Source organism: Vipera berus, assembly GCF_964194415.1.
Source record: "Vipera berus genome assembly, chromosome: 1".
In the NCBI taxonomy this organism is placed as follows: Eukaryota; Metazoa; Chordata; class Lepidosauria; order Squamata; family Viperidae; genus Vipera; species Vipera berus.
The window spans coordinates 180,468,718-180,482,572 of NC_138202.1; the positions used below are offsets into that span (position 1 = coordinate 180,468,718).

At 35.1% G+C, this 13,855-nt stretch overlaps 1 protein-coding gene across 1 annotated transcript in view; it reads left to right on the top strand.

The window, feature by feature from the left end:
- UNC80 (unc-80 homolog, NALCN channel complex subunit) overlaps positions 1–13,855 on the top strand; it is a gene marked incomplete at its 5' end in the record, with an annotated part of 181,259 nt that overhangs the window by 77,823 nt on the left and 89,581 nt on the right. The window contains 4 exons of the mRNA XM_081341722.1: positions 4,337–4,470; positions 5,231–5,396; positions 10,528–10,731; positions 12,329–12,429. Of these exons, the coding sequence (XP_081197848.1) occupies positions 4,337–4,470; positions 5,231–5,396; positions 10,528–10,731; positions 12,329–12,429 (605 nt within the window). The remainder of the gene's footprint in view (positions 1–4,336; positions 4,471–5,230; positions 5,397–10,527; positions 10,732–12,328; positions 12,430–13,855) is intronic.

Sequence of the window (13,855 nt, forward strand, 5' to 3'; positions counted from 1 at the left end):
ATGAGAGGAGAGAGAAATAATCAGATGTGCTATCTTTTATATAAATAAAAATTTAGCCACCTGCAGGATCTTGTGGACCTAGTTTGGTTCATCTTCTCATCCACATCCAATTATTCCTTCCAGTAGCTCAGTAATACCAAGGTAAACTTATAACTCAGATAGAGTAAACATCTACTTGAATCTGAACTGACTGTTTACTGGGGACTGAGAATGCAGACCTGAAATTTCAGTTTCCAATATGATCCATTATTGGTTTTTAAATTTATTTTTAAAAATTCTGTGCTCAGAGCAGTGTACACAGCCAAACCTAAAGATTTAAAACAGTAGTAATAAAATATAAATTACAATAGTGTAATTCTAACATCCCCCAAATAGTCTCTACTGGTATCAAATTTTTACTTCTTTATAAAAACTCATTAGGGAGGAGGTATTTTGTATATATGAGGACAAGATTTTCTGAAAGAGAAGCATCACCATGAAGAAGGCACTGCTATGGGGGGTGGGGGGGACTTACATTAGGACTCTTACCAGACTAACAGATTTACTTCTGATGGTCTTAGAAATAACCAGGTCTTATGTGAGATTTTAAAGGTGATCACAGCATTTGAATTGCACCTGGAAACTGAGTGGCTCCCAGCACAATTTTTGGAATGGAAGTGTTACGTAATAAATCTTGGAGTGCCCATTACTCCATGAGCCATAGCATACTAAACCAGTTTCAAGTTTTGGATGATCCTTAAAGGCAGCTCAGTGTAGAAATATATGGGTTAGATTATATTAATCCAAATTGTGTAGAGGTGAGATTTCACAAAGCCTTAAACTACCCATTTTCTCCCTTAAATGTTTGCCTTAAATATGCCCCAGGTTTGTGAGGGTTTCAGGGTTTTTTTTAAAAAGTGCTGTACATGACTTATGCTTCTGCTAGCCATCCTAGTGTCCTCTAACTCCAGTGAGTTAGTGAAAAGGAGGGTTCTTTAGATGGTTCCCATCTGTTAAATGGAAAACTAGAAAGCAGGCTAAATGAAAAGTTTTAAATTAGAGGTCAAATATTCATCGGTGAAAGTTTTTTTAAAAATTTTTTTATGGTAAATTAATTCTAGAAAAACCCTTCCCAACCATCTACACTTCAAAATGGGGGACTACCACATTCAGAACTCACAATAAGAAGTTACTAATACTTCTATGTCAGAAGCACCAAAGTGCTTTCATGGTGAAAAGATTTGCTGGGGACATCCCCATTACTTGGGGCACGCCCAGGAGGGGGCTCCTTTTGCATCCCTGTGAAGTTGCCCACCAAAGTGGTACCCATTTATCTACTTGCAGAGTTGGAGCATGAAATGGGAGCTCATGGGTCTCGAACACAGGGCTGCCAATTGACAGCCCAATATTCCAACCTTGTGAGCTACCACATTCCTTAGTAAAGAATCAATTGGCTATCTTGATTGGTAACCATGGGAGTTGTAGACAAACACATCTGCAGATCACGAGGTTAATCTATGCCTTAATATTATGCAATGTAGCAATTAGTATCACACCATTATTTTAAATGGCAAGAAGACTGTATGTTAACATGTGTCAACAAAATGTAGGTCAATCTAACAGAACAAAATGTTTCAAAATACCATCTACATGTTTGTCTACTGTTTGTCTACTGTAATACATTGATTTATATTTCTGTGTATTTTTAATGTTGTTTTTCTTCCCCTCTAAGCATGCTATCCATTAGAGTTTCTTGTAATTTTGTTGGATTAGTATAAATTTATATAAGTAATTTATAAATATAAATATAAGTGTCTAAGGACATCTAATCCATCTAAATTTGGATAGAACATATTGTGGGCGTCTCATTTCAGTTACTAAGGCCTGGCAATATATTGGTTCTTAACCAGCTCATAAAGAGCCTAAACCTTTTTATCTCGGTCAGTGGACTCTAGAATTATTCTGCTAATTGTGTGGCTAAATAAATAAATAAAAATGTACATGTATAAGGACATACCTTTATACCTTGCTGCAGAATAGAGTTAACAGGATTAGGATAGTCTGCTTTTCAGTGAAGGAATTAGAGAAAGAAGAATTTGTAAATCAGAGAGGAATGGGACTCCAATATGTAACACCTCAGTGACTGTATTTTAACTCTCATTCAGAAGTTCTGTAACATTTCATAAATTTATTTTGATAATTAAAGGGAATAGAGAATTGACTCAGTTGCTATTAAGATATACATTGTCATCTTGTCCTGTTGCACTTCTTATAAAGCAATGTGGCACACAGTTAGACTTATTAATTACTTAATAACAGTTTTAGTACATATTTTATCTAGGATGAATTCAGTAGTGGAAATCAAATATGTGAACAACCGGTTCTCTGTGTGGATGCTGCTTCCAGAAGCCCATTCTGGGCCTGGGCAACAAGAAATTAGCTACCGGTTCTGCCAAAGTGGTGTGAACTGGCTGAATCCCACCACTAGATGAATTATAGCTTGTCCTAGTTTCTTATACATTTCTAGGATGATTCTGAGAGAAAGTTGAAGAAACTAAAATCTGTACTCTCTAGATGAGATATGAAGAATTTGCAATTCCCTCCCTCTCAATTCATGGTTTCAAACTTGAAATTAGCAAATTTGGTGAAACCTACTATGGTTACTTCCATTTATTATTTTTCTAAGGTGAAACTATTTACAGTGAATAATAAAGTGAACATAATAATTACAATGTAAAAGTGCATTTATTGAGAAAATAATAGTACGAAATACAGATATGTGCAACTAATCAGCTAAACTAATCCTGATACTCTGTACTCCAGCCTTTCCTCTTCTCTATTCCTTAATCTATTTTCTAGAGAAGTGTTTTCATCTAGCAACTGTATACATTAGTGAGAAGCAATTTGGTAATGAATTCTATTTTGGTTCTATTTTCCTTTGGGGCTTCTGTAATATTTGGGTTGACACATTGAATTTAGATGTAGAGAGAAATCATAGAGCTCCTAAAACCAGGAAGAACAGCCCATCAGATTTGTAAAAAACTCACCTAACACATACTGATGGTCTCAATTTACTCTTTCAATCCAAGAGAAGTCCAGCACCCAGTGCAAGTCATTCCTATACTCCAGTTGAAAGCTTTACAGGAAAGGATTTAGATTATGTTTTCAATTGTGCAACTTTCATCTTCTTGATCCCATTGTTATCAAGTTGTGTATCTGAAATTTCGTTGGAATTTGAGAGTACACTGGGATTTGCTTAAATTCCTTCTTCTATAGTCTAGCTTTTAGAGAAGACAACTGACACCATTAATGATGAAGAAAGAAAAGGTGGAAAGAAATGTAGATCAGGCCTCAGTTCAATTTATTTCTTTGGAAAGAGTAGCAAATAGGCCTGGACAAATCATATGTGATCAATTATAATGCTTTCATGGCTATGATGCTGTTGTAAGCATGCTGCAGAACATGAGGATGAATACAGCATGCATGTGTGAGGGAAGCTATGATCCTTCAACACTTTTAGCACATATCCTTTCAAATATTAATATCGTTCATCATGTGGTGTTCTATCAAATGTAGAATGAAATGGCTCTAAGCAATGAAGACTATGGAGTGTGGGTGAACTGGATTACAGAATGGCAGGGCTCTTGCTTCAGCAATAGCTGATATAATAATATGGCAAACGTACATAAATACATTACAATAATCAAAGTATGATGAAGTCTTTCTCTTTCATCTAAATTGACTGACGTTTTGCTATTGTTTAATCAGTTCTTCAAAGAAATATTCTGTAATTTTATCAAGTGTGTATCAAGGCCAAAACTAAATATGACATGTAGCTTCTCATGCTTTTTCCCCTACAATTTTTCAAACAAACAACAGTTGCTGTTTTTCTTTCATGTAGCATAATTAACAATATAGAGAGCAGCAGGGGAAAGTTAGGATTAATCTGCCACCAATTAAAACACACTATTATTCCACTCAGACTGAATCTTTGGAGAGTGCATTGGTTAAAGGGGGAAATAATGGAACAATAGTATAAGAGTGTGTCATTTCTAAAAACAGATCTGAATTATGAAGTAAAGAGCTCCTAGGGAGATTTCATTCATAGGAATTATATCTATAAGATCATTGCAGTGGTGCTGTTGTAGGTATCATAAAAAACAGTGAATATGAAACAATAATGTAGCTAAATGTGACTGTGACATCTCCCCCCCCAATAGCATAATCATACAACATATTGTTCCATACACAGTTTGCATTATGTATTATGTCTGGTGGTGTCCGTTTTTTTAGAATGATCTTTTTTTCTTTGCTGCTCTTTTTTTGTAACAGAACATATGTATATTTTCTTTTTTAGGTACAGTAAATCCCACCAGATGTTGTTGTCCTTTTGCATTGAAGATGGCAGCATGTCAGCTTCTTCTAGAGATCACCACTTTTCTTCGAGAGACCTTTCCCTACATGCCCAGGCCACGTACTGAACCACTTGTGGTAAGTGAGAGGAAGGGATGGATCTGGGATGTAAAAGAATAAAGTTGCAGAAGTAGAGGAAGGTCTCAGTAGGGCAGGAAATCAAAAACCAAATGTGTAGCTAAAGAATATATTGATGAGATAGAGTAAAATATGCTTTCCAAAATGGCCAGAGGTTTAGTCATAGGTCTTGAAAGAAAAAAGATTTCTCAGGATGGATGGATGGCAATTTAGTCCAACCATTCTTGACATTCTGAGTTTAGTTTAGATACATAGAGGGGAAGCAAGTAGTGGCAGGCAAAATATAAAAGCAGCTTCTTACTGTTGCTCTAGAAGCTCTGCCTATTTCAGTGTGCTTTCTGAATATCTCATGCTCATAAAAAAGAGGCAAAGCTTGTGCCACAATGATGTAATGCTGTTTTTGTAATATTGGCAAAAGTTTTGGACCCTACTTGGTAATGTTTATTCCAGCATGAAAATCACTGAGAACAAATTGGTTTTTTGTTGTTGGCTATTTCTATTTAATCTTTAGAGCACCTTCCCCTGACAATATTTATAATAGAATTATAAGAGCAGCATACAGAAACCAGTTATAAAGTCAATTATTTCCAATACAGTCTACTTCTTTCTTGGGCTCGTTGCAAAACAGTAGGATAAAATTAATACAACATTTACATTTCCCTCTCAGTTTGAACTCTTCTTGCTTCAGAAGAAAACTTGAAAGCCTGTTTTATTTATGCACTTGCTCTTCATACACTTTTATGTTTATATAATATTATAGGATCTGGAGAGTTGCAGGTTGCGTTTGGACCCTGAGATGGATCGACACAGGTATGAGAGGAAGATCAGCTTTGCTGGAGTTTTGGATGAAAATGAAGATTCAAAAGATTCCTTACACAGCAGCAGTCATACCTTGAAGTCTGACACAGGCTGTGAAGAGAAGAAAGGTTTGTTACCTACTGAAGCTTTTGTTTTATTGCAAATTGTAATGTCACTGTGCACAGCATGTCCTTGTTTCCCCCCAAATAATATTAGAGAATACTAAGCTGAATCAAATACTTTTTGTATTTAGATGTATTTTTGGCACTTTAGTTTCAATATTATCAGTTCCATATTTGAACAGTGGGTGGAATTGTTGTGCCTAGATATAGTCTATCAGACAAACATCTCCTCCTGCTCCTGCTGCTCCTCCTCCTCCTTGTCATCTTTTAATTTTTAATTCTCCAATGCAGATTTCTATAAAAGAGTCATTGCTGTGAGATAGATCATTTAAATATAAATTAAATATCTCTGTTAGTTTTTGGAATACTTAAAATCATATTTATCTGCACTGGGTTATGGGCAAATTTAGTAAGTAGTAAGTAGACATTACATCAATATTTTAATGTTTAAAGTACTTTAATTAAGTGTTTTAATATTTTGTTTTATATATGAAACAGCCAGAGGCTCATGTATATGCATTTAAAAATAAATCAATATCTTGCTCCCTCTAACTTAAACCAAAATTAAAATATGCTTAAAACTCATCTGCCATGTCACTCTTGTTTACTAATTCCAAAATGTAATGTGTAATTTCAAAGCTTACATTTCCATGTTTACTACAGGCACTAGAATATTTATCGTTTTAATGCCATCTCATGCATAAAACAACCACTACAAATCTAATACTATTTTAATATTTAAGGTTTCAATCCAAAATAGAGCCAGTAGCTACTTAATTTATTATTATTTATTGTAAATAATAGTCCAACCTATCAATATAACAGAGTATAACTCATAAAGTACACTCTTTTCTTTTTGTAGTTATAAAATGTAAAAAAATATATAACAGTAGTTTTAAAGAGATAAGGTACTATGATTTATGAAATTATAATAAACTATAAGTTAAATGATGAAGAAATTTCATATTATTTTGACTGAGTCTTGAATCCTGGCTGATTCTATTTCATGGGAAATTGACAAAGATTTAATTTTTCATTTTTGGTATTGTGTTTGTTCCTGTTCTGAATATTGAAGTTTAGATGCTTGATGTATAGGATTGTTCTAACAGTTGTATTTCCTGTGAGGAGATTGGATTCACTTTAGAATATACAGCTGGTCCTAAATCCACTTCCTTAGCAGACAAAATGGTAACGGGATACATTCAGTGTTTGGACATCTAAGTTCCATAAGTCTGTCATAGCACCACAATTCTCAATACAGTTATGTGAAAATAGGAATCAGTGGTATATGAAAGTGGTTGGGGAAGACTGGAAATATTTTCAGGAAGGTACTAATTTCATCAACACAACTGGTAAGAATAATCTAAAACTCTTCATATTGAATATTACTTTTTTATTTATTAAATTTATCTCCCCATCAAGAGTTACTCTAGGCGGTGTACAATGAATATCCTTCCTGGAAGTAGTTGTATGGGTAGTCCTAAACTTACAACATCAAATGAGACTGGAATTTCCATTGCTAAGTGATGTGGTTCAATGAGGGTGTGCAAGAAGTGCCAGTTGAGAAGGGAATTCTATTTGTAACCACTATTCAGTGCCATTGTAACTTAAACAGTTTCTTAATGAATGATTGTAAGTCAAGGACTGCCTGTAACATGTGACTTTGTACTTCCATACCAGGGAGGTCATGTGTATGTACATGGCAGCCCTTTTTTTACTGGCTGTATCTAATATCTAATATAATTATATTTGTGTAAATTTTAGATTGCTAACAAAGAATTAAAGGGAGACTGATATGCATTTCAAACTTATTTGTGGATGGCCTTCAGTTAGGCCGAAACAGGAAATAAAGATTTGTCCCATGTTTGGGGCCTAGCAAGGTAATCTAAATAGTTAACAAGCATTTAACACATATCTCCCTTGCTTCTCAGCTAACAAAGTGAGATAGAGCTTGTGGCCTAGAGGTTAAAACAACTGCCTAATGTGCAATCAGCCCAGGTTCGAATCTCAGAAGGGTATGGCTGACTGATGAAAAGAAATAAATTTGAAATGCATATCAGTCTCCCTTTAATTCTTTGTTAGCAATCTAAAATTTACGCGCACACACACACACACACATATTAACTAAAAGTATCCAAGAAGATGTGCAAAATCAAAATAACAGAAATAGCAATTAAACTTTAAATAATAGAATAAAATAAAACAAATCAGCCAGTGAAAACATAATATAAATATATTAAAATTGCAGTAAAAGCAATGCTAGTAATTTTGAAAAACACATTTTCCCTATAAAAACTTTACTCAAAAGTTAATTCTATATTGCATATACTATAAGGGATTTTTCTGTTCAAAAATAGATTGCAAATATTGGATTGCTGCTATGTCAGAAAGGCTATGGAATGTGACCAAGTACTGTAGACTTTTTTTAATGAAATATATTCCCTTTTGGCGAAGTTCATTTTGGGTGGGATTTATTACTATCAAAACTACAGATATGGATACAAATATCATACAGTTTTACTTGTAAAGTCTACAAAACTAGTATCTGGTTTTCTAACAAGTTAGAAAATCGATTTGGAAACAATAAACATTCCCCCCTTTTATTTCTTTTCATTATATTTAATAATAGTTTTTTTAAAAATTAACTGAACATTAGGCTGAAACAATTGATCAGAATTAAAGTCTGTTATTTTTTTTATAAATTTTATTAAACAAATTTTAAATAAAAAAACAAGAATATTATTACAAAGTACTGAAAAGTGCATCAAATAGAAAAACACCAAAACATCCTAGACACCAAAAAAACAAAAACAACAACATTAGACAGGACCGGGGAGTGTAATACTACCCCTAATTTCTTTTTCTCGTGCATCCCAGGCTAAGTAACCTTTAATTACCAAATATTAGAAATCTATAATTGTATATATCTCCAGATTCTATACCTCAAATAATAATACACAATCATCTGGTATTTCCCCCATTGAGATTTATTGATTGCATACATTGACTATTGTAGGTAAGTACATCTTGAACTTCTGTGCTGAGTTTTAACAGATCATGGAATTAAAATCCATATTCAGAAGACAGATTTCAATAGGTTAAATAATGAATTCCTTTTTATTGGAAACTATAACTGATATGGCACCTGCATCTAAAATAGAGAAATGAATGTTCCTTAACAATGCCCAATTACCTATTATTGAGAAGAAGAAGTCTTCTTTGTGGTCCAGGACCAATACATAATTAAAATCAACAATATAAAGCAGGTTGCATATACAGTATATAAAGAACAACTATAAAAAGAACAAAATTCAATAATTATATGTTGCTGGAAATGTGCCAATGGAATTACTATAGTGTTTGGCATTGTTTAAAACAAGGTTTTCATTCTCTCTCTTTTCAGGAGGGGGGTCAGGAACAACAACAACAATGCATTTTAAGGAATTTTTAAAATGGATGAATTACAAATCTATAAACTCTTTAGTTCCTATTCAAAATATTTGTACACTTCAGTGAAACTTCTATGGAATACAGGCTAAATGTTATTGTTGCTGTGTTATGTAATAATAAATTATTCTCCTTTCTTCTTTTCATTCTTCCTCTGTTCCTTTTTCCCCTTCCTCTCCTTTCGGCTTCTGTAACTGATTCCAGTACCATAATATGTATTTTAGAAGTAATTTTCTATTACAGGAATCCTTTGCCCGCAGTTAGGTTATAATTTAATCATAGAAATAACAACAACATGCTTGTAGCACATTAAAAATTACAAGATGCATTGAGGTGTAAGTTTTTTTAATACCAAGTAGATTTTTAAAAAGTTACTCTTAATTCGTGCATCTAATAATCTAGTCCCCAGAAGCTTATTTCACAAGTTATCTCCTATCCTTTAAGACACTGTGCAAAATCTTTCACTGATCTTGCTAGAGGAATAATATGATATTTTTCTGATAGTTTGTTACACAATATACCACTTTCAGGCTCATTGATAAAACTACAAAGCCAAGTAAATACAAATATGATTTCTGGTTAATCATATGCTAAAAGTGATCACTTGCAAAGTAAATTTTGCATTCACCAATGGTGGAGTGCAAATGTGTAAAAATCAGGATTTCCCCTCTCTCTCCAACTCTTTAAAAGCCTAGATCTTAACAAGTTTAGATATTTCCTATTTCATCATTGCCCTTTCTTCTGGCCCCAACCAACAACTATCATTTATTTGTATTGTGACTTGTGCTGTGTGTTCACTTTTAAATAGATGTACAGCTGAGTGTTGCAACATTTGGACATGCATATTGCCTATGTACTGCCTTAGAGCTGAGTGGAGAACAACATGCCAGTGACTGGTGCTTCAAACCATTCCATATATTCGTGTTCATTACACACACACACACATGCACACACTCAACATATACACAGATGTCTTTAATGCCTGAAAACTTCTGAACTATCTGAAGAGTGGGACCACATGTTGTTGCTTTTTCTGTAGAATTCTGGTGAAGTTTAATGTGCAAAGACGACGATTTATACAAAGGTAACATTCAGAGTGGATAAGCAAATGACGTGCCTAGCTTAAGCAAGCAGGCCACCTACTATACTTACTACATGATGGAAAGTTATGATTCTGTCACAAAATGTGATCAACCTTGGGCTAGCTGGAGAACAGCTCTGTTCCAACGCCTTGATGGAACTTGCAGCTCAGTCATCGATAGCCAGTGTTTGATGGAACGGCAAAAGTCTTACTAGCAAACATGGAAAGATAACTATTCTATGTAAATAAGAGCAAATTGCTTGGCACTAAATATAGCTTTGTGGTTTAGCTGTGCGGTTTCCAATAATGCTGATTGTAAAGTATTTGAATAACACTAACGGTTGGGCTGAGGTGTAATACAATCTGAGTAATAGATTTGTCTTACCTTTCACTAAGGCATCCCGTATGGGATGATTTCCAAACCCATCTTGATGTTGCTTTGGAGGGAGCCTCTTGCTGGTCTTCCTTGGAAAAAAAGAAAAAGGCATTGAAATGCAGGCGGAGGAGGGGGAGGGTGAAAAGTATAATTTTATACAAAATATACGTCATTATACTTTAAAATGGGGGAAAATAAGGGGGAAAAAGTCCTCTTTTATTCTTTTAATACAGTTCCCAGCAGGAAGATCAGGATAGGAGGCTCCCGCTTGCTCCAGATTAAAGGAACACGCAGTTTCCGGGTGAAGAGAGGGGGTTCCCTGTCCAGCATTCGCCGGGCCGGCAGCCTAAAGAGCACCAAGTTATCCCGTCAGGACTCAGAGTCTGAGAATGAGGAGCTGCAGCTGTCCCACAGCAGGGACACTGTCACTGACATAGGTAACACAGATGAGCTTGGTTAAAAAAAGGGAGAGGGATCTCGAGGTAGCAGCATCCTTATTTTAGGAGATCTAGGAAAGGGGCTTGGAGGCTAGGCAGACCTCCCATGGCCCAGGCCTGAATCAGTGGTTCCCTTTCTTGCATGGACTTCACATTTGGCAAGGACAGAGCCTGAACCCTGCCAATACCTCCTGAAGTAGTCAGTGCTGCTCCACTCAATGAATGCCAAATTTTAAAAATAGAAATGTTTGATGTGTGGACTCTGTACAGGCATTTTTCTGACTGCCAAACAAGTGCATGCCGTGATTAGGAAGGTATATATAAAAACAACATATATTATATATCAGTGGCATATATAATATATATGGTATTGTATATATACACTCACTCTCTCTCACACACATACACATCTCATTGCAATAGTATGTACTATGCATATACTTATATATACAATATGCATATATTTTGCTTTCTATGAGATAAATATATGTGTACTCGTCAATCTCCAAAATACTTGTTTCTAGAGATTTATTTTAGAGAAGAACTCAGAGACAGATGCATCCTAGACCAATCTTTTTTTTCCGTTGTGGGTCTCAGTGGTATTGCCCGTGCTCTTTCTCTTCTGTGTAGACATCCAAGTCAATGCATATTTGCTTTAAGGGTAGGGGAAAGATATAATTGGAAATACTGCCTTTTTCATAGCCTCAGTACAATTCTATGCATATCTCCTGAGAAATTTCTCCCATTGAATTCAGTGATGCTATCTCCCAAGCAAGTGGATATAGGATTGCAGCCATAATATCATAAAACAGTAAACAAATTGTGTGCTAAAGTTCTGTCTGATTGGAGGGCCCATTGGCAATAAGTGCACGCAGGAAACTCTGGGGTCTGAGAGAGCATTCTTCTGCCTTTGTTCTCAAATGCCTGTCAGGCTTTTTCTCTTTCTTCCCCCAGTGTTCCGTGTTCCCTCAGTGGGATCTAACAAGGCAGCAATTGTAACAAATTGCTGCCATTGCAGGAATATGTGTATTATCTTTCTTTAACATGGAGCCCAGTCAATGCAGATCACTGAAACCAACAATTGGCAGCAGCATGATTATGCAAGAATTTTGTTTTTACTTATTCTCCCTCCCCTCTTCCAGAAAAGGGAACAATATTTATCCCTGATGAGTGGTCATTTCCATAGTGACTATAAATTATGCTTGTAATGATCAATCTAGCTAATAATTGGGACATGAAGAAAGGTTGGAGGTGACATTTTTAACTCACATTCCTTCCTGAAGGGCTTGGCCTATTAGGAATTGTATGCTTCTGGCATATTATTCTGTTCTCTCTAAATATATATATATATATATATATATATATATATATATATATATATATATATATATATATATATATATATATATATATGCAAATTATTCAAATTGCTAATAAAGAATTTTGGGAGGCTGAGATATATATATATGAATAAAATCAATTGGCTTCATAACCCTGGTCTTGTTTACAAGCATATATATATTAGATTCAAAATATGGAGGTAGCATCAGAAGAAAACTACTCTTGGATTTGTGTGTGTGTGTTTGTTTTCTTTAAGAAGGAAGCCCTTGGAGTGCAAGCGAACCTAGTATAGAACCTGAAGTGCTCAGCAGCACTGGAACAGAAGATAACTACCACCGGAATATGACGTGGCTACATGTAAGTAGAGATTATTTTTGTTTTCCTAGAATTATATAACATTCACAGTTTGTCATCAGAGCAGGGGGGAATTAAGGGTGTTCTTTTTTATGAATAACAAAGTTTCAACTATTCAAGAATGTAATTGTCCTATCCAGTACTTTTTTCCTAAAAAAAAAAAAAAGGTGCCGGAACTCAGAGGTGCTGTCACTGGGAGCGATGCCAATGTCTTCCTACGGTGTCGCCGCCCATCCTTTGCACCCCTGCCCCTGTGGCTCAGAGCCACATGCTGTAGGGATTCCCCTCCCCACAGCCGCCATGGGGATTCCCCTCCCCACAGTTGCCACACCACAACCCGTGCAGAGCCCCCACCTGGAGCTGCTCCGAACCCCAACCCAGAGCTGTGTCCCTTGTGGCAGTGGTCTCCAGCGCCAAACAGCCTCTTACCAACCACATCCAGAAAAAATTGTAACAAACATTGGAATTCTCAAGGCCATGTTTGGTATTTCCCAGCAATCTGTTACTGGAAGGAAAAAGCAATCCCTGCTGCGTTACTGATCCCAGAGAAGCATTTGCATGTATGCAGGTATCCTTAGGGTGCCATAGTTATGGATGAGAAATATTGGTTGCAAAGTTGGCATTTCTGGATGTAATACAGATATTTTGGACTTATTTTTGTTTCTTTGCATGTTTTATATTTTTAAAAAGGCATATGCTGCTGACTACACTTATGCACATATGTAACATCTTTTGCTAGGATACATGACCACTGCTTGTCCAGAATGTGAAAAGTGAAAGATTGTGACTAAACAAAATTTTAATGTACAGATAATACCACCAGAAATTATTTTAGCCTTTTTAATAAATGTTGTTATTGATGTTAAGCTCACCATGGAAAACATCATATATTGTTATGTATATACTAGGTTAATTATTTAAAGACTGAAGTGCAACATAACTAGATTCTAAATAATCTGTTTTTCAAAACACACAACAGTCCAAACAGTAAAAGTAAAGTCCAAATTAAGAATATTTCATTCTTAAGAATTGTTTAATTTAAAGTGGTTTAGTTGCAATAGATGGTTATAGATTCAAAATAGTTTTCAAGAGTGTACAAAAGATACTATTTTTTTTCTAGCATCAGCTAAATTAGACATATTACATTGAGAAAAATGTTTCTCATTTCTTTCCTGTTACCTTTATTGATTTCATTGCAGAGATGTTAACATAGGAAATAGATTATTTTGTTATCTAATTTTACCTTCCAAAAGACAGAAGCAGATGAAAAATGTGAGGTTCTTTCTTGTTGGCTTTTTTGAATTAGCTGTTTTAGATTCTAAAAGTTTAGCTCCTAAAGAAGTAACCTTGTAAATAATTTTAGTGTCCTCCTCTAGTGCAGGGTAGGCAACCTTGGCTCTTTTATGACTCAAGGACTTCAACTTCTAGA